Source organism: Rissa tridactyla, chromosome 1 (assembly GCF_028500815.1).
Source record: "Rissa tridactyla isolate bRisTri1 chromosome 1, bRisTri1.patW.cur.20221130, whole genome shotgun sequence".
NCBI lineage: Eukaryota > Metazoa > Chordata > Aves > Charadriiformes > Laridae > Rissa > Rissa tridactyla.
Window position 1 is genome coordinate 121575830 of NC_071466.1, and position 25716 is coordinate 121601545.

General features: G+C 47.5%; 2 protein-coding genes across 2 annotated transcripts; both read right to left on the reverse strand.

Moving 5' to 3' along the window:
• Positions 1-1029: 1029 nt before the first annotated feature.
• Positions 1030-5512, reverse strand: LOC128900420 (OX-2 membrane glycoprotein-like). The gene is made up of 6 exons (XM_054181546.1): positions 5388-5512; positions 4187-4525; positions 3617-3901; positions 2571-2673; positions 2235-2364; positions 1030-1603 (listed from the first exon to the last, which is right to left on the reverse strand). The coding sequence occupies exons 1-6, from the start codon at positions 5467-5469 to the stop codon at positions 1256-1258; spliced, it is 1287 nt and encodes a 428-aa protein (XP_054037521.1). The 5' UTR covers positions 5470-5512; the 3' UTR covers positions 1030-1255.
• A 3931-nt stretch (positions 5513-9443) lies between these two features.
• LOC128915797 (OX-2 membrane glycoprotein-like) lies at positions 9444-21175 on the reverse strand. The gene is made up of 5 exons (XM_054216575.1): positions 21085-21175; positions 19094-19429; positions 13709-14020; positions 13013-13158; positions 9444-12075 (listed from the first exon to the last, which is right to left on the reverse strand). Exons 1-5 carry the CDS (start codon positions 21173-21175, stop codon positions 11971-11973), a joined length of 990 nt encoding a protein of 329 aa, XP_054072550.1. The 3' UTR covers positions 9444-11970.
• Between the last annotated feature and the right edge of the window lie 4541 nt (positions 21176-25716).

A 25716-nucleotide genomic window follows, 5' to 3' on the forward strand; every position in this document is an offset into this window, starting at 1 on the left:
TTTCCTTCCCTCGTCCTTTGCAAGAAGAGTTCTTCCTCCAGGAGAGCAAGGCAGGACTGAAAGCAAAAGCCCAGTTCCTTCTGACAGTCCCTTTCAATACCTTCTCTTCCAGCAACCGCAGCCAGTGTCCACCACAGGACAACACCCATAAAGTCATTTTGTCCTGTTGTTCCTGAATGCCTTTGGATGCAGTGGCTGCAATTTCTGGATACCTGGGACAGGGTTGCTGGATACCAAAAGGCTATTTGAAAGTCCAAAGAGGAAAAAATGGCACTCTGAGTTACTGTCTTCATGGAAGACTCACTGGAGGCCTTTTCCCTTTCATTCGTGATCTGTACCACTAGAGGGTACTCTGCTATTATAAAGCAAAGTGCTCTGTACTGAGGCTGCACCGTGACACAACCTGCTCGAAGAGCCTTTGCAAAGACATTGGAGGGACAATTCTAGCACACCTCATATAATGATACAGACAGCTGGGGGGGAAGCTTTCCAGCTCAAGCCCTTCAAAACATAACTTCTTTTTGAAATACCGATCTTGGTACAGTTCCGCAGGTCTTGCTGCATCCACAGCACAGGTCCTCCTGCCTTGTGGTATGTCAAAGGGTGTCCCAGCACACATCAGCAACTCACTGATTTGTCTGGCTTGATCAGTGCAGGTCCTCGCTCCAGGTGCTGCATCAAGGACACACGGGCTCTGTGCCTGGTCCATGCTGGTGGCTGGCATGTGGTTTCTCTCACTCAGGTCTCCTCAGTTGAGCCCATTGGCCCATGGTCCCAGCTCAGCTGCTGGCACCAGGCCCCCGTACACTCATGCACGCTGATTAGAGTCCCTCACCCAGGAAAAGACAGAAATAGAGTTTAAGGAGAAGACAAGACAGACTGTGGTGACCAGGCACCAGGCATGGCCAGACAAGCGTAGTGATCAGCTTCCCGCATACATGCAACCAGACCCTGTTATCACTTTATCTCTGCTGTTTCCCAGGCCTTTTCATCCCCCAAACGCCTTCATTCCTCCTTTTTTCTCACCTTTGGTCCCTCCCCTAAGCGTCCCATAAGAAGTCCTGTGCAATCCCAAAATGCTCTTCCCCTGCATCCCGTCATGTGTCCATACGCATTTAGGCAGTGACCTCCTCAGTTCAAAAGGTGCTCCACTGATGACTCATCTGGATGGGTTTCACACCTGGATCCTGGGGCTGAGCATCTCCTGGGACATCCCTGGGTGCAGCCTGGGCAAGGTGCTCCTTCCTCCGAGTCCTTAGTTTGGCTCCCCCACCTGCCCTTCGGCCCCTGTGCTCCTCTGGGCTTGTGGAGGTGGGCCTTCAGCGGGCTGGTGGCTCTCCCTCCTGTGCTGGGCTGGGGAGCAGCCAGGGTGGGGTGTTATTTGGACTCCCTCACCTGCCATTGCCTTTCTGTCCTCCTTGATGGGTGTGAAGCTGACCTCCTTGATGTATAATCCAAGAGGTCCCTTCTCAAACACACCATGAACATAGCTGTTCAGGTTCTCTGCTTCCTCTGAAAACAAGCGCCTGTGATGGTTTTTCTCTTCCATGTTTCTCTTCAGACCTGCCTCCCTTTGGTGAAGTGAGGAGCCTGGTGTCTGCTCCTGCAAAAGACCCAGCACAATGGTGTGGTAACCACAACAAAGCTCTACATCATCAGGCAGAGAGAAGTGACGAGAAGACAGGAGGGCTGCCCTTCCAAGCACAGGACTAGCAAGAGAAAGAGGGAACCTGGGGGAAGTCAGAGGAAAGTGTCTGGCTGGAGAGGGTGACTCCCAGCTGTGGTCACTTACTGGTTTAGTCTGTGGATGCCAATAGCCCTCCAGAGCCCCTTCGTGCCTGTGTGACCAGTAGGGCAGGGGCAGACTTTTCTGGGGAAACTTCTGTGTGAGGCTGCTGGTTACAGCACCACAGCTCCGCAGTGCTCCCTCACTTTTGTCCAGGAGGGACATCCCATTGGACCTCCTGGCATTTCCAGCACCTCTTCCCCACCTTTCCACCTAACCCCTGGCTAACTTTTCTCCTTCATGCTCCAGGCCTTCCTCAGCATTACCAGGGGTCAGATGGGGCACGTATGGTGCCATCTACCTGGTGTGGCTGCCCCATGCATCAAAGACATGGCAGCAGCGGCGGACAGCAGATCTCTATGGAAGGGTTTTGTCACCTTCCAGGCAAGCACTGCAAAGCTTTTGAAGGATGTGAGTAATTACTGGAAGACTTGGGTGTTTGTATTACCTCATTTTGATAAAGAACGTCCTGGTCCTTCGGCATGTGCAGGCTTTTGGCTTCCTCGCTTAGGTCTTGGTGCAAACCTTTCTCCTCTTTCACCGCAGTAGGTGTTCTAGGTGCACTACATCTCTTCAGTCTGAAAAAAACCACGTGAACTAGTCATGTAATGCTTAGAAGCCTCCGGGCATTTAGAGGGAATCTTGCTATTTTAAGGTTTCTGTTACCCCTAGGATAAGTTCCCAGAGCAGGTATATAAAAACCCCAAGAGGAAAGAGAAAGGCAAATTGCAAGGTGAACACAGGCAAGCCATGTTATTTGCAAGAAAATGGAAATCACTCTTACTTTTCCCTTTTTCTGTTCTTTAGTCTCATGATGCAAGGTATCAAGATTGTTAAGAATAGCACTGCTATTACGACCGCCATGACGATCATGCTCTTCTGAGCACCTACAAAAAGAAACCAGTAAGTTCCCATAGAACATAGAGGGATGCCAACATATTTTTCATGTCCTGTTGCAGAAGTTGGGACTGAAGTGAAACATTTGTCAGTTTATGCTCATTTATTCTTCAAAGGAGAGAGTGGAACAGCACAACAATGTCACACTGTGGTAGGTGAGGAACTATTTTGTTTTTTGAATAAATATTGATAATGCCTCATATTTCCCTGGTATTGGGGGAACCAAACCCCAGCCTTTTTTCTCCTGACCTATTTGTGTTTTTCTTTCTGTGTGAAGGAGTTTTATCATGAGGCAAGTCTCACATCCTTCCTGAGACGTACCCTCCTGCAAGATCTTCCATGTGAAATGTTGTTCCCGAGAATTCCACAGCCAGGGGCCTGCTCTGCCAGTGTAGCCCCCAGTTGTGGATACTGCTGGAGAGCTGATCACATCCACTGTAGATCTGTAAATGTGTAGAAATCTAAACATAGAGGGACATATATACATATGTACACTCAAATCTACACATTTATTAGAGGGTTTTGAGACGTTGGAAGTGGTTACCCAGAGAAGTTGTGGATGCTCCACCCCTGGAATTGTTCAAGGCCAGGTTGGATGGGTCTTTGAGAAACTTGTTCTAGTGGGAGGTGTCCCTGCCCATGGCAGGGAGCTGGAACAAGATGATATTCACGGTCCCTTCCAACACTAACCATTCAATGATTTTATGATATATACATATAAGCACACATCCACCATACAGACACAAAGGTACCACAGAGAGGAGTCTTCTGGATGGGTTCCAATCATGAAATCTTCATCCATCCTGAGGTCTGAACTCCCAGAAAAATGTCTAGTGATGCCTATGTAAGCACAGGCTGTGCTCCCACAATTGCAAATCCTTTCCTAAGTGCTCCCCAGTACATGCTGCACCTCTCCATACAAATGCAGCCTACCTTCCCTTGCTTCTTCCAGGTAAACTGCCTTCATTTTCCTTCCCTGTGGGTGGTCAAGGAGGCAGGCCAAGGCATGGAGGTGGCTGGCAGAGAAGGTAAGTCTGTTTGCCACTGTTACTGTCCCGTTTGCATTTTGGACACGGTGTATTTCAGGGGACTCATCCAGGTTTCTCTCATTCAGCCAGGTGATTTTGGGGGCAGGCTTTCCTGTTGCTGAGCAGACTGCAGTGAAGAGACCCTCGGTGGGCAGGTGGGAATCATATTCCAGGGTTAGCTCAGAAATTGCTGAAAGCAGAAAGAGAAGGTACTTTTTACACTCTGTGGTGAGTTAATGGTCAAAGCTGGACGGGGAACCTCTCTGTACAGATGTTCTTACCCGAAAGCATCTCCCAGCTTATTTACCTTCACCTCCACTGAGGAAAGACATGGCAATTCTGGACACTATCCACCAAGGAGATGCTGCTGCATGGAAATCTCCACATGGTGGAGGCGATAAAGGCTTACCACTCCTGACTACATCAGACCTGTGCTGAGTGCCCAAAATTGAGAAGGTGTTAGTGGAAAACTTACTTTGGATGTTGAGACATATATCTTTGCTGAAAGAGCCGTGAGGGAACACATTGAAAATGCATCTGTAGTAGGACTCATCCTCAAAGGTGAGATTTTGGAGTGTGATAGCTGGGGCCCTCAGGGTTGCTCTAGTGAAACGCACCTTCTTCTGAAATGACTCTATCAGCTTCAGCCCGTGCTTTGGGCTGTAGGTGGCTATGTTCTGGAAGAAAGACCCATTTCTCTTCTGCCAGGTGACTTGCAAAACATCCATTGAGAGCGAGAAGTTGCAATAGAAAGTTGCCTCTCCACCAAGAGCTGCTGCAATAACGCGGTCAGATTTCACGGCTTCCTTCAAACCTGGGAACAAAGCAAACCCCCAAATCAATTCAGTTGGGAAAAGGAACTCGGTTGGAGAAGGGTATAGTGCCTTGGAACATCCAGTCATGGCGTTCCCATCTTGCAGAGCACTGGAGCAAGGAACTGCACTACAAGGCTGTGTGGCACATTGGGAGACATCAAACACCTCGGTCTCATGGGTGGCCATCACTTCATTAGCCTATGCTGTCCATGCGTCGTGGTGAGGAGGAAGGTGGCATGGGAACAGAAGGGCAGGCAGGCTCCTTAGCAAGCACAGAAAAGTTGAGCCCCAGGCTCATTTCCCTGTTGCTTCCCAGTGCGTTATTCTTAGCTCATCTTTGTCCCTGGGAGCTCAGAGGTGTCCTGTACAGACCCAACACATGGCAACCACCCAGCGAAAGGGGCTTTCACTCCTGAGGGCATCCCCGCTCCCATCTCGCTGCCACCTGCAGGGTGCGGGGGAGGCAGAGCAGCCCAGTCCATCCCACAGCTGGGAGGCATGCCAACGGCTGCAGAGGGATATCCCCCTGCCCCAGCCTCTCCCAACAGCAACGCGCACCACCCAGACACGTGCATTGGAAATGCAAACCTGCTCCGTCCCTTGTGCTGAGCAGCTTAGCGACACGTACAAAGAAAGGGAATATACGGGCTGAATCTACAGCTGGAGTGCAAACACAAACTCTGCCCTCTCTGACCTGCCTTTCCCGATTTTGCTGCTGACCAGCCCCCAGACTACTGGCTACTGTTCCAGATACCGATGAGTATTTTTCAGTCAGGATGGCGTCTGGGTCTCTCTGCTTGCCAAGAGAGGCTGGTGCTTCTCCCCAGTTAACCTCATGCAGGGAAAGGGCTCCCCACTCACCCATCGTCGGCTCCTCCAGCTGGCAGCCTCCGCAGAGCATCAGCAGGCATATTTCAGCCCAGCAAAGGAGAGGGAAAAGCATCGTGGGACAGAGCAACTGCCCGGGAAAGCTCACCCCCTTTCCCCGCATCCCTCAGAGGGCGACTGGGCTCTGCCCTGGAAGTTGGTTGACGATTTTCCGCCTTTTTTCAAAGTGCTCCTCGGAGGCCAATCAGAAGACCTGTGGTGCCAGGGTTTTCTGGGAACAGACAGCCAGGCAGGAACCGTCCCCTCCTTTAGTCCTGGGAGCCTAGTTAATCATTAATTACGGCATAAAGTGTGCAGGTAACAACACAGCGTGGCTTTAGTGCAACCTACTCCACCGACTGCAGTGGTTGCCAGAGCTGGAAATAAAGAGCACACCCTTTTTTGTCCCCAGCGGCCAAACTTGATATTCCGCTTGTTAGCCCCGTGCTGCTGAGCTCCGCTACCAGTGCCCTCATGAGGACTTGCCCCTCGCATGGAGTAAATGTGAGATCTTCGCCCCAGCCCGCAAGCACACCAAAACCATAAATTGGATTATGGAAGGAGTCTCTGCAGAAGGCAGGTTTGGCTGAAGTCCCCCCTCCCTGAGTACATTTGCCTCTCACGTAATTCCAGAAAGGGAAAGCCATGGGGGTGACAGAGCTCCTGCGCTCAGGGGTGATGTCTTGTGCTCAAGGGTTTTGCTGTAAAACCACGCAGCACAGCTCCTGGCAAAACGGTAATCCAGTGGGGAGATTAAGCACTGTGTCAAGTTTCTAGCTGCATTTACAGAAGGATACTCTATACAAACTTTCTGGGTTTTTCCTTTAGAAAGGCAGAAGGCTTTTTCACAAGAAAACATGCAAAGCAATTACCATACACATTCTGTCTGTCTTCATCTCTGCTATTCATGAATTTCACTCCACCAGGAAGGACAGCATAACGTTTTAGATTTCTTGCAGTTTTCCATGAGTGTACATTCCACGCCTCCCCCCAAACCTTGTAGATTAACTCATAAAAAGGCAAGATGGACTCCAGAACACCCCTCCTGGCACCTCTGTTGGGGGAAGGAGCTCTGCCCAGCCTCTCATTGGGCCCTGCAGCACAAGCTTGCACTTCAGGGGAACATGAGGGAAGTGAAACCAGCACACACCACCACGTCAGAGCCTTCCACAGGGTCCCTCAGGGATTTTCAGCCTCTCTCCCTGTGTTTAGCTCTATCATCACTCTCCTCTGATGCCAGCACCCCCCTGTCTCCTGACTTCTGCTCCAGGCATGAGGGGAGCAGCCAGGCAGGAGCATTCAGGACCCACCTCGCTGTGACTCGGAGCATGGCCCTAGCAGCCTGCCAAGAGATGCTCCACAGCAAAACCTATGGCACATAGTGGAGAAAGCTGTGGCCACTCACGTACGTCCCTTTCCCCGGGTCAGAACTGCTAACCAAATTCAGGCGTTTTATTGAGAAATCAAACAAACCTCAATAAAAACAAGCGTCATGGATTCTCACAGAAGCAACTCAAGGAATGAAGGGGTGGGCGAGGATGCAGCTAACGCCGCGGACGTCACATGTGGACTTTCCTTGGTTAGGAAGGCCCAAGAACGAGTACAGGCAAATACTTTCAATGCATGAGGGCAGCCGCAGAGGGACGCGAGCTCACTGTCTCAAGCAAACACCCAGCCCTAGCTAGGGCTGAGCAGCCAACGCAAATACCACTGCAACATGGATCTTGCACCCAAGATACAGCAAACAGAACAGAACATTTGCTTCTCTCTCATCAGCCCCAGAGCCCAGTTGGAGACCAGAAAGCAGACCCAGTTGCAGGCAGCAGTAGAAGGTCATATGCATAGAGTTTTGTGGAGGTATATCTTCAGGCTTTTTTTGTTTTTTTTTTTCTATGTGAGAGGGAAGGTTGGTGCAATCATCTTAAATTACGCCCACTTCTTCCCTTCTAGAAACTCTTAATTATCCAGGCAGTAAAATGGGCTTGGCTATTTTTGATTAAAGCAACAACCTTTACCTCCTGAATCTCACTGCTTTTTTACCCAAGCCAACCTACCAGCCAACTTTACTTCTATTAATAAATCCTTTCTAGAAAAGGGACAGCCTACATTTAATACCCTTAAAATTAAACTGTTCTGAAGGATATATGCAAAGATATTCAGAAAACTGTACTAGGACATTCCCCCTTTTCTCCTCTTTGTGTATAGATTCTGGTATTTAGAGAAAAACCTCTAGCAAACAAAGATATATGTTTTTACTCACCTGGTGGGCAGCTAAAAAACCCACCACCATCTCACTTATGAAAATAGCTACCTTCCCATAGACAAGGAAGGCTCAAGGCCTCTAAGGCAAATTGGTTTCTTTAAGCTTAAAATTTAACCGTGGGTGTTTATGACGAGATGCTGGACATTCTGTTTGAAAGATAATATCAAATAAAATATTCTGGAGAAAAAAAAAAAATCACCAGTTTTTTCTCTGAAAGTGTAGGGTGCTGGGTTTTTTTCTGCAAGCTTTTCATTGCGTCTTGATCATTCACGTACAATTTCAAGTGCTCTTTTACTAGAAAAGCTGCCTTTTCTTCCCTTTTTCTTAAGGTAGTTGAAGACTGCAGCGTCTGCCAAGTTAGGGAAGTCAAAATGCTGCTTGTATCGTGTACAGATCTTAGGCTGAGGATTCCTTCAAGCTTCACAGAAAACTCAGGTGCCTTTTTTCAAAGCTGAGCAGACTACAACAGAGTCCATCCACAAACAGCTTGGACAAGAGTTCAGTGCTCCTTTCACACACAGCTTTATATGGGCAAAGATGAAAGCAGTGGAGATGTGAGAAGGCCCTTTGTATGGCTTCCAAAATATGACTAATTTCTAGTATACTAAGAGTGAAAACAAAACATATCTTTGATTTTTATCTGCCTGGTTCGATAGTCTCATTTATGAAAGGGAAAAATGCACTCAATTAGTGCAATTCTCTTATTTCAGCTTGTTTGCAGGGGCTTAGTGCTGAAAACTGAACAAAAAACAATAAGTTATATTTTCTTCCATGTCTGACTTCATAAGAAAATTCACTGGCGTGGTATTTAGTAGTTGAATCATTCCCCCAGGGTCTCACAACAGAGAAATAATGAACGATGCTTTCAGTCTTCGACCACCAAAACAAAGTTCCTTTTCACTGTGTAGACTTAGTCCTATGCCTCTGCTAGCAGTGATTTCAGACAAAGAATATTCCTCCTATTTCAGCCGGTGACTTGTAAAACATCTAAGGGCGGCATTTCATCTACATTTCAAAGTCACATCTTCAGCCAGAGCTACTAGGGCGATTCCATTATACCTTACTGCTCTCTTAGAGCCGGGAACCCGGTATCCAGGCAAATAAAAATACTAACACGGTGCATTTCTTAAACAGCCTGGCATGCCAAAACAGGAACCTGGATATTTTATACAGCCTGAGGACCCTTTGTTATGTATCAATACATATACATTTAAAATACAGTTTAGAAGAACACTGGCTTAAGGTCCTACATGAGTTAAAACCTTAACACAAGCTGGCTAATGCCAAGATCAAAGGATCCCAGAACTGAGAGGTCCGGGCTCAATAATCCCATCTGCTTTGCAGAGAGAGAGACACGTTACTGAGAGCCAGTTTTACTCGAGTGAGAGACAAGCATTCCCGCTTGGCCTTTTTCCATCTGTTAGGAAAAATGATGCCCTGCGTCGACACCACTGTTGCCCTGGGCTGGACAAGTTGCAGTGACAGGAGGTGGGCCAAAGCCAGGGTTGGGTCAGACCAACAACTGACCAGCCATGAGACAGGTGAAAACCTAGGTTTTTTTCCCTTTCGTTTGTTTTGGGTTTGGTTTTGGTGGTTTTTTGTTTTTGTTTTCTTTACAGGTGGAACATTCCTGTAAACTTTGAAAACATGCTCTGCTTCCATTTAATTACAAAGTTAACCTGCTTAATATCATTCATATTGGAGTAGCAAAATAGAGCAGTCCATTCCACTTAAATTTGTTACTGGTTTTATTTTTACTTCTCAAGACCTGTTCAAAATTTGCAACTTTTCATAGCCTAGATTCTATTTATTAAAATAAATACTAAGTATCTGTATAGACCCATCTGAAATACAACCTCCAAAGAATTACTTCCAAATTGTTAACGGAGATAACTGAAGAGATAAGCACAAGATAATCACAAAGAAACCTCAGTACAGCAGTTAGGCTGTTACCCACCCACAGTAAAAACTTCTGGTCCCTTCAGTCATGTGCTTGTTTGTTCCCTGAATGGTGGTTTGTATCTATTTTGTACACTTTTCTTTCCAGCTAACAGCCAGTTAAAGAGAGTCCATATGCTTACATTATTTCCATTGCTACATGAAGCCAAAGTTCATGGCGCTAGCATACAGCATTTTATGGCATTGCATTTTAGTACATGCCTTTGTATAGCATGAAGGCAAATACACGTACTGGTTTTAAGTGTTCTGCCTTGGGGTGTCATTTGCTGTTCCCATTCTGATACTGTGAAAGACAAATAGATCAATAACGTCTTCCTTTCTTGCACAGCATTTTGCTAGTAAGCTACCATATCCTCCTCTTTCACTCAGTCTCTATCTCTACTCCTATCGTGCTTGAAGGCAGAAACCTACAAAAGCTTTTGACAATTCAATATTCAGCTAAATAGCAAAAGAAATTACAATCCCGCACGTAAAGAGATACTTTCATGACTCGAAACCCTGCTTTCCCCCACTCCAGGTGATCAGCTTATAGAAAATAATAGTAGGTAATCTCTGCAATCTTTCTGTGCTTATAAAGGTTTCTTGCCAACTTTGTGCCTTTCTTCCCTCTGAAAACCCTTTTCATTACCTGTGTCCAGACTCCCTGTTTCTGAGACTCATTTATCTCTTTTTTTTTTTTAAAAAAAAAAAAAAAGACCCATTAGTTGAAACATTAGTGGAAACTTTCTTTTTAAACTCAAAAAAAATCTCCAAAAAACCCCTGAAGCACAAGCGGGGACCCTGCTGAGTGGCGGGGGCTGACGCCACCCAGCCTGTTCCAGACAGTGCCAGGGGCTGAGCTCTGCCCTCTTGCCTCACAAACCACCAACCCAGGGGAAAAACCTGCTTCTGCCCCAGCCCCTTCCCTCACAGAGGAGGAGGAAATTAAGCTGCAATGGCGGGAAAGCTTGGACAAAACACAGCTTCCTCATTTGACAGTTATGGGGCTCAGGAGACAAATTCCTGACTGTGACAGTTGCAGCCAGTTCCCCTTTCCCCGCACTCGCCAGCTGCGTTATTACTAAGCTCTAGGGAGCCTAAAAAAGCCTTTTATCACAAGGACTGGGTTTATTCATTCTCCACTCGCCCACTCGCTTTCATTTTGGGTTACTTGGCTTTTTGACTACAACTCAGCCTGGTTCATCTGGGATGCGCACGTTTGAAATAGAGGGGTGAGGAAAACCCAGATGACATGCACTTGCTCTGGGAAGCCAAGCGGAAGAGGAGACAGCCCGCACCAGCCAGCTTCATGCTGCCTACGAGATTGCATTGGCTTGGGAGGGTGGTGGTGGGCTCATTTCTGCTTCCCTGGCTCTGCAGGGAAAGATTTCACAAGCACAGGGCGGAATTCAGGGAATTACAGAAGAACTGCCAAGATCTGACCTGCAGGTTAGAAGCAATGAATTTTAAGCAGTAGGTAACACACGTCACCCTGTGCTGGCGTGTATCTTGCCTATATGCAGCATCCACCTCCTCACTCCCACCAGCCTCCTGCTTCCCACTCACCTGCCACTACACCACGACACACACAAAACCCAGCAACCAGCCTACTACTCCTCCAGCTGCCCTTTTATTTCCCTGTTCCCCCCTGCAGGCAGGTGGCACACCTGGAAACACAAGGCAGCTGTGATTAGTTAAGGAAATTAAGAAGGGGGCTGTGGAAACCACAGAGGGGAGAAGGAAGCACTTCTGTTCCCCTTTGCTTTTTCATTACTTTCTAGGAAAGGCTAGTAGAAGTTGGAGTTGGCAACTTCCTCATGCCTGATGATTTCTGGCTTGAAGCCTGTTGCTCCCGGCACCTGGGTTACAAGTTCAAGCTGGCTGCAGTCTTGGCCCGGTCTCTCGTGCCCTTTGGGGAACATCTTCAAACGCATGAAGCTCACAGAAGCGCACTAGGCAGCTCCATGGGTCTTCTGAATCCCGGCTCCTGGTGGGTGTCTCCTTTGATCCATCAGCAACACCTCCCAGGCCAGCACCCTTACAAAATGCTGCCCAGTTTCAGACGGTACCCCACCCAGTTTGGAACTTGCAGTGTTAAAACATCAGAAAGGAATAAGCAAAACTTTCAAAACTCCAGAAAATACAAAACATGAGTTTCATTATGCTGATCCCCACAGGCAGTCTGAATAAATATTTTACAGCTTTTTTTTTTTCCTACAAAATGGAATATTATAGTGTAACAAAATAAATAAATATCTATTATAAATCGTCCTTTTTTTGTATTTCCCTTGGAGTACAGCCATAGCAAGTTTGCTTGGAAGCCAGAGGTGCCATCATAAGAAGTTTCTCTCTCGCACACGTAGGCCGGGCAGCTGCTCAGGTGTTCAGCGGTGCCCCGGGGCTGGGGGGCACTGTGGGAGCCCGCCTGCCCACAGCTCCGTACTGCCCACACTTCTTGGCCTTGGTACAGACAGGAAGGACCTAACAGAAGAGAAATTGTTGGGTTTTTTTCCTTCTTCAAAATAGATGAATATTTTAAGCGTGGGGGTAAAGAGCCAGGCTGTGTGCATTACCCAATGGGTCCTTGCATCTCTCTGTGTGAGGGGAAACTAAAGTTTTCCCCTCGCAACCCCCCCAGCAGGCTCAGCTTGTACCTAGAGGCATGGCAGCCATGGAAGAAGACATGTATGGCATTTTCTCCCACTGCTTTTTTTCTCCAAAACACCCATCAAAAGTAAGGGTGCGTACTCTGGGCATATCCTGTGAGGAGGCTGAGGTGCCTTCAGCACAAAATTGGGTTGTGATTTTCTGAAACAATGCCACCTCACTCCGTTTACCCCTGACTCGAGCTTGCCTCCTTCACTTTCTGTGCCAGGACGGCTTTGGCGGGCAGCCTGCAGCGCCTCGGCCCCTGCCACAGTGCAGCACCCTGGGCTTTCCGCACAGAGGCACTCTCTTCTTCTAAAGACCCCGTTTTGTTTGAGACGCATCCTTGAAGCTGCTTCCTCCACGAGTTGCACTGGCCATGCCGGAGGGAGGTTATTTTAGGAGATGCAGAAGAATGGTGCAAGGGTAGGGCCACTGCTTGCACAACATTTTTTGTGCATGAATATAGTAACAGAGTGACGTTTCCCCTGCCGCATGTCTTGTCATTGAGAAAGTGAATGTTTTCTAGCTGTCCTCACTGTCGGGCGCCTATGGGCCTGGCTAAGCACCTTCAGGTTTCCCCTTCCCAGCATGCTGCTTCCTAGCCGTCTGGCTGGGGGCTGATCCCTTCGTCCCTCTCGGCCCCAGGCGTAGCCCAGGCTGGGCAGCATGCAGCCAGACTCGGAGTGGCCGGGCAGAGCCGGGTCCCGGTGGTGACCCCCTCGACCGGTGGGGGTGAGCCCTGCAGCAGACCGGGGAATGGCAGACCTACCCAGCATGGCGGGGCTGGGTTTCTCTCCGGGCCGCGTAGGTGCCTGGGGCAGTGGTGGAGGAGGCAGGTGAGAAGGAGGAGAGAAATCAGGGGGACCAGCACCCCCACCGCAATGGCAATGGCCGGTGCCACGCTGCTGTCCGGACCTGTGGGGAAAGCAGTGGGTACTCGGTTTGTGCATGAAAGGGAAAAAATAAACAACCTAAACCCATTTCAGACAGCCCTTGGCCAGTCCCTGGGGTGAGACAGGGCAGATAGGGGCACTGGGAGCACATACCAGCATGTACACAAGTGGCACCGCCGGCAGGCCTGTGTTTGGGGTCTGAGGCCATGGTCAGGTTGCAGCACCCAGCCCCTCCGAGCTACCCGAAGCTGGCACACTGTGTTGGTGCATAAGGCTACGTGACAGGGAAACCCTGCGAGTCCTCGGCAGAGGACATCACGGTACATCATGTGTACCATGGCACATCATGGTACACCAGGAACCCAACGGGCAGTAAGACATTATATGCCATCACCCAGGATGTCTGGCTACCCCTCAGCACCTCCACCATCCCTCCCTAGCCCAGCTCTGGCTACTCTCTCAGATGCCTTCCCCACCTGCCTCCCACCTCTCGGAGGAGTTTCTGATCTACCCCAGGAGGTGCTTTGTGGTCTTCTCCCTGCTCCAGGGCAGGAGCAGGGTTATATACTGACCCTGTGCCAGGCTGTCCATGGGCAGGACCAGGGTCACGTTTAAAGAGGGGTGTTGGATCACGCAGGCAATGGGGTACTCCTGGAGGATTTTGGAGTGGGCGTGGGTGAAATTGCTGATGACAGTCACGGTCTGGTTGCTGAGCCTGATGTGGTACTCCCTTGGTTTCTGCTGCAGGATGCTGGGAAGGCGCCAGGTGATTTTTGGAGCTGGCTTCCCTGTTGCTGAGCAGCTCATCCCCACCACCTTCTCAGAGTCCTCAGCTTTGTCTGGACTGGGTATAAGCTTAGCCTCCGCTTTGGGGTTTGAGATGGCTGTAAACACAAAATGACAAAATCCGTTACTTTCTGCCCATGTTTGAGCAAAGAGCATCTGTATTTACCATTTTATCTTGGAGGACAACCTTATCTAATCTTGCCTCCCGCTCCCCAAAGCCCCGGCAGTGACAAATAAACATGAGAGTCATCGGGTAGCAGTCTGGAAATGAAGAGCTTGGCAAAAACAAAGGACAAGAGGGGACAAGTGTCTGTGTTTCAATTCTGTTATTAAGAGCAGCGCCGCAGCATCCCAACTGAGAAGTGGTGGTTATGGACAAGTAAAAAGCAACGGGTAGTGAAACCATGAAACCACATGTCCTCCTCTCTCTGAAAGGGCTGAACTGCTCCAATGAATCAAAATTCTTGTTCTTTTCCCTTAAATGTGTCTGCAGGATTAGCTTTGTTACTGCTAGACATGTGCAGACTTGTGCACCAAAGGACTAAATGCATCTATTTATGCAACACAGTAATGGTGAATTTGTATGTGGTTACACCGCAGGATTTCACCTGTGAAGGTTTCGTGCTTATACAACTTTCTTCCCGCTAGTGTCGGGTTTTGGGGGCATTATGGTATCCCTCAAAGCCTTCATTAAATATCGTTCGTTCTGAACTCCTTCTCACCCTAGAAGATTTGTGGATGCTGTCACATTTAATCTTAGTCAGCAAGAAGGATAAACTACAGGCGTCATTCATGCTTACTCGCTCGCATGAAGCCTGCTTGTTGATTCCTATTTATATGAGCTGTATTTGCAAGGAATTAAGAAAGGGGAGGAGTGCAGGAAGCTATTTTCAACCTGGGTAGAACTCCAGGGCAGATCTGAACACTTAAGGACACATATATCCCCCGTGGAAAATCACCTATTTATTCCTCAGCCCCAAAATCATACCATAATTTCGGTCAGAAAGGACCTCTGGAGGTCGTCTAGTCTAAGCCCCTGCTCAAAGCCAGTCTAATTAGCTCAGTTTGCTCAGACCAGGATCTATAAAGGCACGTGGCTCCATTTGGGAGTTGGACTAGATGACCTTTAAAGGTCCCTTCCAACTCAAGACATTCTATGGTTCTATATGAATGCTCTATGATTTAAAAAGCATCTATTACTACATTTAGTAGTACCCCATGTTTATATTACTATTTACATAGCAAAAATAACAATGTTCAGCACAATATTTATGCTGAAATTAAATTTTATCCCAACACTAGCAAACATTACCATTATTTAGCAATCCTACTTTTAAACAAACAAAAAAATAAATCTGTTTATTCTTCTTAGGAAAAATTATTCTTTTTCCCTTTGGGTGGTAAATGAAGATTTGCATGTGAATGAGGTGTAGAAGACACCGAATGATACTGTTAAAGGGGAAAAAGGCTCGTGCTAATTGCATACTGGCACCTATAATGTCCTGGTACAATTCCAGATGCACCTCATGAGGTTGTCTGGATACTTCCAGCTCTAACTGCCAGACTGTGGAAGCAAGATGTTGTATACCATCAGTTTGGTTGTTTGGGTTTTTTTGGTGGGTTTTTTTTTTTAATGGCTAGACCTCATTTATTTACTATGGTCCTGCCTGCCTAGAAAAAAAAAAAACAAAAAAACCAAGCAGATACTTCTCATTCTTTGCGTCACCCATAGACAGAAACTCAAACCCCACAAGCAGAGTTGATGAAACCCACTAGTGTTGCTCTGACAGCAACAAGAAAAAAGTGTAGGGGGATTTCAGCTGGAACTTCTCAAAATGTCCCATGTATGAAAATACAAGTGTCACAAACAGTTTATGTTTTGATTAGTAAATGAACTCTGAACTTCTTCTTTCGCTCACGGGATGCATAAAAATAACATATCCACCCACGGCATTAACTGCAAATATTAGCTTGTGAGATCCAAAAGCAGTAAAGGAAAGCTGTCACAGATGTTTCCAGAGGGGATGAGAAAAATTGCTCGGTATCTTGGCAGAAACACATGCACTCCACGTCTGCTCTTCTGACTAAGCAATCCTCTCTCTTCTCACATTGTACCCCAAGGAATGATTATCATGTGAAAATACTCCTGTGGGGTTGAGCTTGCCCTCAGCAAGTGTCTGTAATAGATGCATGGTCAAAACTTGCAAGTGCTTGCTTTTGCAGTGCAGTCTTGCTATGCTGTTTGTTAGCGTGTGCCCGCTGTTGACATTTGATGCATAGGCTTAAATTAACTGCATTTTGTGTCTTTCATCAAAATATTTGTTTCCAATGAAAAAGTACCTGCAAGAGATGTATGCAAGTACTCGCATTAGTGGTCTTGCAGAGCAATAATGCGACCGGTCCCAAATTCGAGCTGTGGCAGTTTTCCCAAGTATTTGAAAAAAAGGACTTTCTAGTAAAGTACATCAGCTTTGATTATCTGTAATGGCCTTCTGTAATTAAAAGGGGACTGTCAGGTCATGATGTACTCTTTACGTTTGAAGTCTTGACAGTGATCTTGGAGAGACTGATAAAAAATTTTAGGAATTATAGTACGTCTCATGATGATAGAAAACCTTTTCCAACCATATGGGTGTTCATCAGCAGCCCCGTGCTTCAGCTTCCCTGTCTAAGAAATAGTGATGGCATTTCTGCATCATGCTTGAGCCTTCCAGGAGAATGGTGCTGTCTATGATGAAGGCAGAAGGTCCCTGAAGACACTCCAGCAAATGCCCAAGGAATTTTGTGACCCAGTGAGTCACATTTTCCATTCTTGTGTGGCGCATCCCCCTCTCTCTGTACCTGCCCGCTGTATCTTCTTCCTGAGTTTCATTCTCATCCTCTTTGGTGATGAAGGTCAGCAAAATATTTCCAAAGCAAAATGGAAGGGGAAGGGGAGCAGGCTGTTCAAAAGAGACCTGTCAAGCAGACTTGAAACGATTCTGTTCCAAAATGGTTTTGACTACAGGGTCGGAAATTTCTGCTTCTTCTTGCACTTGCTGTTTTCAGCCAGGCTGGTCTGAGATTCCTCCAGTAATACCTGTTTCTTTTTTCACAGTGTGGTATCCAGTTCTTAGGTGGTTTCCACTTCCCCTCGTCACACAGTGATGGTGCCCATCCTGGAAGAGCCCCTCTTGCGAAGACTGTTGTAATGGGGCAATTACCAGCTTGTAAATTCCCTGGCAGTCCCCTCTCAAGGGCAAAGACATGGCAGCGTTTCATTTTCAGCTGGTGACTCTGTAAGCCAGCTTGCTCACCTTGCCCTGAATCTTTGGGCCATGGGAGATTCCTGCTGGCCTCACGCTCCATTCCGGGGAGTCCTCTGTGCTTGTTCAGACAAGTTGTTCCCGTCATTATGAGTTGGGGAATAAGGGAGTAAAACTGTGGCTTTTGAGTTGCATCACATAAATTAGATTCAACGAAATATGCCGTATATGAACGAAAACCTGGCAGAGTACCAAGCACTTGGTTTATTCGTGATGACCCTCCAGGACATGTTTGATGAAGCACATTTCAGGGAGGCCACCATGACCCCTGTGAGCCAGCCCCTGGCAGTGGCCCTACAGGAGCAGTGGGCTCGTGCCTGCCTGCGGGAGAAGTGAAACCCTTCTCACTTGGTGTTTTTGTCCAAGACGCAGGAAGAGATACTCACAGGAGTGTGTGTAGCAGCAGAAAAAACATCTTTTTTTTTTTAAAGGAGTGCTCTGCTAAAGAACGAATCATAGCCACAAGGCTGGTCATTTGAAGAAATATTTCCCCCGCTTGGATAAAAAAACCCACCACCACAAACAAAACAACAAAACAAAACAAATCTATCTCTGTGTTTAGATTCACATGACAAATGAGAAAGGGATCCCTCTGCAGGGTGCTTCCATACTTTCCTATAATGTATAAATCAGTGTTTACCCTCTGAATGACTCAGGGCTGGGTGTTTTTAGGAACACATTCCTCTTCATATCTGAAATATTGAGTGAATTTCGCCTAATTTCTCTCTTTTGCTCTAGGAGCTTTCCCAAGAGAGAGGAAAAAGAACTTTTGTTCCAGACTTGGTTTTCCCTTGTATTTCCCCCCTGCCTTTCCCCTATTGCTTAAGTCGCCTTTCCCCTATTGCTTACGTCACCTTTCCCTTACAAGCCAGGGGCATCTTTATTTCCGCACACAGGACTCCTAGCACATGGGTATGTGTGTGGGCATGTGTCTGTGTCTTTGTCAGCAGAAGGTACTAGGGATAAACATAATACTCTGCAGGGCTCATACCACCAGCAGCAGGTCCCAGACACTGATGTTTTCCACATGAGACATGATCTTTGGCCAACGTCCCCACATCAGAGTACTCGATGAGAAAGTCGGGAGCTAAGAGGGTGTCCTTGGGACATGTTTAATGTCTCTGCTTTCTCACTGGCAGAAAAGCAAAGCCCTCCCTCAAAAAGATAAACAGCTTTTCATTCTTTATGCACTCTTCAGTGCATCTATTTGCCTATATTTCAACTTGTACTTGCTAGCTGACGATTGCCAAATATTGCCACCTCCATTCATGATTTGTTTTAACTCTCTTCTTGAAGCTCATTGATGCTGACCTGCACAAGATATACATGTGGCAAAGCTCACAAGCTGCACTGTATTTCAGCCTTTTTTTCCTTTTTTTTTGCATCCCTTTCCCGAACCTAGCCTGACTACTGTCATTTTTACTGTAGCCTCAAAATCAGCTACTCTGGTCACACATTTGCCACTCACTGCCTTTTGAACATTTTGACTTTTTATGATCGCAGGCCAATTTCCAGGCTTAGGAGGTGAGAGCAGCAGTGAAAAGGAAGCAGAGGAGCAGGGGGTTCATGGTTGCGGCAGGCCAGCTGTCAGCACAGCACACGGCCAGGCGAACTTGGAGGAAGTCATGGGTTACACATCAGTTTTTGGATCTCACTGTTGTTGACTTAAAGGGGAAGAAAATGAAAAAAATGTTGAATTCTGCTTTCCCATCAGAGGTAAAACCAGAGAGGGATGGGGAGATACAGAGGAAGCTGAGCCACCTTTCCCGCAGCAATTTAGCAATGACCAGTGGTTGAGGAAGGTTTTTCCCAGGGAAAATGACTTGGTCCTCAAATGACAGCCCGTACACAATTATGATGCCTTACCGTAAACCTTGAGACACATCCTGCCGGTGACAGCCCCCGAAGGGAATGTGTTAAAGATGCACTTGTAGCATCCTTCGTCTTGGAGGGTAACTCCATGAAGAGAGATGGCCGAGTCTTGTAACTCACTGTGGGCAAAGCTCACGTGGTCAGCATAGCCCTTCGCGATCTTTTGGCCATTCATTGTACTGTAAGTCGCTATGTTGTCTTCAGCCCCATCCATCTCCTTCTGCCAGGTCACCTGTAGCACATCTTCTTTCGTGACCGACCGGCATGAAAAAGTAACGTTTCCTCCTGCCTGGACCGACTGGACCTTTCTGTGCGTCACCTGCACGGAGGCTGGGGGAGAAGCAGGTGCTGCACTCAGTGTTTCTCACCACTCTTCTGCAACCCACCCCCAGCAGAGGGGCCCACAGCCCCCCTTCCCCGCCACCCCTCACTCCTGAGCAGAGCAACTCTGCCCTTCCATCCAGGGAAAAAATGAAAACGCAGCTCAAAAAAATTGCCCTGAGAATGTGGTTAGACCTGACACCTCTCACACAAAGCATCTCGCCAGCCTGATACCTGTGCTGTAGAGAGTGCCACTGAGAAAGGCACCTCCAGTGTCGGGAGCGACTGATTTCAGCCAGCTAAGACTGCATTCCCATGGGCACCCGTGGACAGGTTCCCTAAACATTCAGCCACACTAATACCCAAACGGCCGCCGGTGCATGACCGCTCTCCTGGCACTCCTGTGGTGTAGTGAGAAGGGAAGTAAAGCTGCTAAAAATTCTTACATGTATCGCTATACATCTGCATCCACATTTGTCAGAGACTGATGAGAGAAGAGAAAACTGGAAAGAAAAATCAAGGTAGGGAGGACCAGAGGCAAACTGCATCCATCCTCCTGTCGCAGGCTTGAGGCCACGCATCTGGGAAGCAGCTGAGACCCTGCTGCAGGCCCACGGATGGAAAACTTACATACCATAAATGCCATAGCATTAAAGGTTTCGAGCGAAAAGGAAAAGAAATAATCAACCTCCTCTTCCAATTCACAGACACATGTGGAAAAAATATTAAGGGGACGAGCAAGCAAAATGGATGTTCCCAGGTTTGACAGCTCAGCTCCACAGTTCTCTTGGGATAATAGTTTTTAAAGTTCAGTTGTGTACATCAGCACGGGAAGGGAGATATCAACAGGGACAGTTACAGCATTGAAAACGTCATTCAATTTGCAAGAAAGGGAAATAGCTTCGCAGGTTTTAAAGAGGAGTGAGGCTGTCTGCAGTGCCCAGAGGTTCACTTGTCTAACCCACCCGACAAAGCTCACTCAGGTCCTGTGGCCGTGGCTAGGCAGATGGCCGCAGGAGAGCAAGAAACCAGCTGTGAAGCCGTGACAGTCATTTTGCTCCTCAGAGCTCAGTAGTGCCATAGGCAGAATACAAACTATGATCATGGAAGCTAGTTTGAAATAAATTCAGGCTTTTCTACATGATTTTTAATTACAAAAACAAATGTAACACGCCCACACTTTTAGTGGCCTGAGCAGAGGCGTACAAGCACCATGTCCGTCAATACAAAAAACTCTGTCCTGGCTAAAGCAAATCAGTGCCGATGCTCTGACCCAAATTCCAGCCACCACAGGAGATGAAATCGGTCATCGGAATCACTCATACAGGTCATTGGGAGCGCTTGGATATTCGCCTGGTTTATGATTTGCAAATTGCAATAAATCCATACATCTGCCTGCAGCTTATAAATGGTAAATTTATAAATTAAGGTGGTAAATTAAGGAGAGGATGCTGTCAACGCAACCAGCAGTGACACAGCTGAAGCCCCACGCGAGTGGCGCCGTTGCGTGCAGTGCCACAAGTGCCCTGTCACCACCGGGCTCACCCCGAGGGGATGCGAGGTGGGCACTGCAGCACTCAGCAGCACAGCAGCAGGCTGGCAGGGACACCGAGGTCCCTAACGCCGTTACAATAGTGATACAGACAGACAGACGAGGGAGTTACCTGACACAACGGTCCAGATGCTGGAGAGGAGCAGGCAAGCGACCATCATCTTAGCTGTGCGCTCAGCGAGACGAGTGAGCAACTGATCCATCGAGCGCTGCTTCCCCTTTTTTATACACTTCGCTCTTACTCTGGGGACATTCCCCCTCCCTGCACATACGGTAAGAGGGGCTTCGTAAAAACCTTCTGCCCTCCGGCACTCAGCTGAACAACAAAAATTTTGGGGGATATGACAACAGATGTCAGAGCCAGAAACCGAAGATTTCCCAGCTGGGCTGCTAGACAGATAGGGGGTAAGGGGGTTACAAGGCTGGGTTTTTCATGAATGCCTTTTCCATCAGGTTAGGTTTTTGCAAGCACCTAAATAAAAGCCCAGGTTTCTAAGCTGGTGGCGCAACTGGTGCCTGTCAGTCTGCAAGGGGCAGGAGGAAAAGCCACCCTGGTCCTGACCTCGTCCCAGGGAAAGGAGCTCAGGTCAATAGTCACGTTGCAATGAGTAGTACAAATGTACCCAACGTGTAACTCAGAGGACCCAGTTAGGAGTCTACACCCCACGTGTAAATCGGTGGAGACCCAGGAGCTGCTGATGCTGCTGTAACACAACTCTTTCTGCAGGTAAGGAGACCAGAGCAAGCCAAGCGCTCAACTCTGGGACTAGGTCATACTCTGCCTCTGGGAAAAAGCAGAGCTTTGGTCTCCCCTCTCCTCCACTGGGGTTGCCCTCATCTCTGCATGCCCACACTCCATCTGCAGCCTTGTCCCTCGGAAAGACAGGGCTGTCATCCCACAAGCACACCCCTTACTCTTGGCCCTCACCTGAGGCGACACAAAAATAGCTCACACAGCTGTTTTGAGTCGTTGTTTTTGTGCCTTTTTGCTCTGCCAGTTTTACCCCGAGTTTCTCTTTTTTTCTACTGGCTGTGATCACGTTGCTGAAACCAACAAAACCCTCAGCCCATGGGTCATTCACGCACCACGCGGTGGGGCAACCAGCTGGGGAGACCTCATTTGCTAGCCAAACTTGTACTGGTAGACTGTGTTTCATGTTTCTGCTTTCTGATTAGGTGGCTTATGTTTTTGGAAATTCTTACCACTCCAAATAACTATGATTGCATTTGAAGTGTTTTCTTTTGTTGAATTGCCGCACAGATTAACCTTAAATCATGCAAATAGGCTGAGGGAAGCCAATGGGCCCAAATCATGATGTGGCAAAAAAATTTCTCAGATGTGCTTACACATACACAGTTCCCTCTGTCTCCCCACGTAGTAATTAATCATCTGAAAACAGAAACAGCTCAAGTATCAGCTTCCTCTAAAGAAACATTTTGGATGTGCTTTTGAGTAGGTTCAGTAATTCATTCCCGCCACTCTGCAAACTGCCATCGCTTCATACAGTTGTCTTTTCCTTTGAGGGATCACACCTCATTTTCCTTTTCTTGACTTATTTTCGTAGTTGCATTTTCCTGAAAGATCTCTGGAAGAGCATTCTGACCTGACCAAAATGTGAAACCAATGAAAAACAGTTCAAGCAGTTCTTGGGGGGTTTGCCAGACCATTTTGCAGCTACTAAACAATGCAAATATATAGCTCAAACAGGCTCTGGAACAAGTCAGAGGGAAAACTGCCAGTCTTGCAATGGAGTTTCAGAAGCAGACGTTTAATTTCTGACTGTCAGCCTCTCAGAACTTCCAAAACTGAAAAAAAACATTAAAGATTTGCTGAAACTATGTACTTTTGCACCAAAGTCTCCTAGCAGGGTGTGAGTGATCTCTGCAAAGATTCATTCCAGGCTTTGTTGGTATTGTCACCTTAGCTCTGCAATCATTTTGAAAGAAAAGATTAACAGAGGAACTTTCCATAAGCTTGCAGACACTGTTGATGATGTCCTCATAGCTGAACTTCACCACTTAGTGAACAAAAAAGGAACTGTACTTGATTTAAAAAAGAACTGCAAGCCCAGATGATGTATTTTTCTCCCCATAGGAAATGTTCTTTTCAGCTTTAACCATTTTATTTTCTGCCAGAAACACTCTAATCTTCCAAAAGTCCTTCCAAACAACCCTGAAAACCTGGGTGCTGCTAGAGCAGACACCTTTTGATAAAGAGCAAACCTTCAGTCTCAGCAACATCCAAGCAAAGGATAGAGGTGGCTATTGTGGTTGGACAAATGTGTTGACTTGAAATTGTTTACAGCGTCCCCTATGCTGGCTGTTCCTTCCAGGCTCTGCCTCTCCGCTGACAGCTCCTGATGCCACAGGGACCTGCCTCCCAGCCCACCTGCGTGGGTGTCCGCATGGGCATCCGACTGCTGCAGCATCTCTTTCTGACCCCCCTCCCCCCCCCACCCTTCCTCCAGGGCCCATCCAGCATCAGTAGTTGATTCATTACTTTAAACATAAGGCAGGCAGGTCCACTCATTAAGTCCACCACTTATTTCAATTTTGTACACTAAATAGTGTATCTTTAAGTGCATTTATTCAGACAGTTCCTGGTCTGTTCACCTTTGCATCGACTTTTGGTGGATTACAGACCTCCTCCTTGCTTGTCGGTCAGATCCCCTGCTCTCCTGCTTCAGTTGCACAGCAGCTTCATTTCTGAGAACTGCACACCATGCCTGAGCTTCAGGCGCTTTCCAGAGCCAGTGAAAGTTTGTGAGTAAATTAAGCAGAAGACAGTTCTGCAGTCATTGCTTGAAAACCCCAGTGATTCACATCCTTTCCTTCCTTTCTGCTGCACTAGGGTGCTCTCTCTAGTTCCCAGTAAATCAAAAAGAGGACACTGAAGAAATAATTGCACAGTCACTACATGACAACATTTCCACACAGCCCAAGTGACTAACCATATCGATAAATCACCTAGTTGAACTTCTGGAAAATCCTGCCAAAGGGAGCCACTCAGGCACTATTGTAGTCTAAAACGTTGTTTTGTCAACCCTCAATCTAAAATATTGTTTTTTCAGCCATCCAAACCCAGGTTAACTGGGTAGCTGCCTGCCTTGTCAGCAGGATTCAGTGCTGCCTCTCAAGACATTTCCTGTAAAGAGAACAAAGCAGAGGGCCACGGTTTCATCCACTGCTGAATTGTAGTGACTCTTGGAGGTTGGTCCATCAGTACCAGTAGCAGGTACTGCTATTGGGAAGAAGCTTGTCAAATGCAATTGGACGGGCCTAGAACTTTATAACATGTTCATAAATAATGCCTGCCTACAGGAAATCCCTCTACATCTCGTCTGGCTTTGGAGAGCTGCAGTACGCTGGGGTAAAGACAGCAGCTGCATCTATCAACATACGGTCCAGCCCGTGCCACTGCATCGGGGCAGGCTGCGGCAGGACCTGCAGTCGGCAGCCAAGGGCTGCTGCGGGAGCAGGTGATGCTCATTTGGGCAGGGTTAGAGACAAAGCATCATGTTTGTGCACAAGCTTTAGATCAGACGGCACAAGGGCAGTTTGTATGCAGCCACAGCTGCTTATCCTTTGTTGTGTTTGACTTGGAGGTATTTGATCTGTGATCTCTTCCCAAACTGGGGTCCCTCCTTCTGCTATTCCACTGCCGTCGGCTGCAGTAAAGGACTGCAAATTACAGCTGCCGGAGCTGAAGTCTGGCATGGGACTGCCTAGCAAAGTGCAAAAGAGAGATGAAGCAGGGAGGGGGGGCTGCTTAGCTGAGACCTAGTGTCATGGTGGTGTACACCTATCTGCAAAACCACACGTTACTGGGGGACAGCACGTGTTTTGAAACTGTCTGGTTAACCGCCTGACACTTCTTACCTCTGTGTTTTGATGAAGTTGCTGCAGACACCTGATGTTTTACACTGAGATTTTTTTCTTCTTTTCCGGCAAGGTACCGCAATTACAATGTGTGAATTAAAACATACTTATTCCCTGAACCATCAGCCCTGCAAATTGTATTTCTGCTTCTTCTATTTTTTCTTCTTCCGTGTAGCTCAGGAGGAAGAAGAAGGGACAAAAAAAGACAAAAAGGAGAAGAGAAGAAAGCAAAACCAGACTGCATTGGAAAGCTTCAGTAGCAAAGGCTGGGCTTTGTTGGGGTTTGAAGTATTTGGTTTTTACCATTCGGTTTGTCACAGCATTTCTCAGAAGAGCATCATGGTCAGGCATGCGGTTTCCTCTTGCCGAGAGCACCCCAAGTTGCTATTTCAGTTGAGGGATCCTAGAGGGAGTCCATACTGCAACCTGCTAGTCACGTTGTGGAGGCCACCAGCAGCAGCACGCCCTTGCTGGCTCCGGTGCCCCAGGAAGCCGCATCACCCATCCATTCCCTCCCTCTTCCTCTCCCACCCCCCACTCATCAGTGCTTGCCTGCAGTGGAGGCTTTGGGGTTATTTTAGGTGCATAGTATCTGGGTGCTGCACACACGTACTGTGCGAGAGATAATGGGCCTCTTCGGTCACTGAGTTTCGCTCCATAACACTGCCAGTACAGAAAACAATTCATCCAGCAGGGAAACCACGCCACCAAGGGTGCAGAGATCTAGTGGAAGGATGGGAAACTGCCTACCAAAAATAAGGTAGGTTCCATGCCATTTTATATTTAGTTAGTAAGCAAGAGGGCTAAGAGAGTGATTTTATAAAAAAAATAGGATAAAATTATACCTGCAATGAGTCAACCTTAA

Excerpts from the sequence above, each read along its gene's own strand:
- LOC128915797 (XM_054216575.1), bottom strand. The coding sequence starts at position 21,175 with ATGGATCAGTTGCTCACTCGTCTCGCTGAGCGCACAGCTAAGATGATG. Across the intron at positions 14,021-19,093 it reads GATGTGTCTCAAGGTTTACG|CCATCTCAAACCCCAAAGCG; the intron begins GTAAGGCATCAT and ends TTGTGTTTACAG. Across the intron at positions 12,076-13,012 it reads ACCCAGCCCCGCCATGCTGG|GTCCTTCCTGTCTGTACCAA; the intron begins GTAGGTCTGCCA and ends CTCTTCTGTTAG.
- LOC128900420 (XM_054181546.1), bottom strand. The coding sequence starts at position 5,469 with ATGCTTTTCCCTCTCCTTTGCTGGGCTGAAATATGCCTGCTGATGCTC. Across the intron at positions 2,365-2,570 it reads AAGAACAGAAAAAGGGAAAA|ACTGAAGAGATGTAGTGCAC; the intron begins GTAAGAGTGATT and ends GGTTTTTTTCAG. Across the intron at positions 1,604-2,234 it reads ACGTTCTTTATCAAAATGAG|GAGCAGACACCAGGCTCCTC; the intron begins GTAATACAAACA and ends GGTCTTTTGCAG.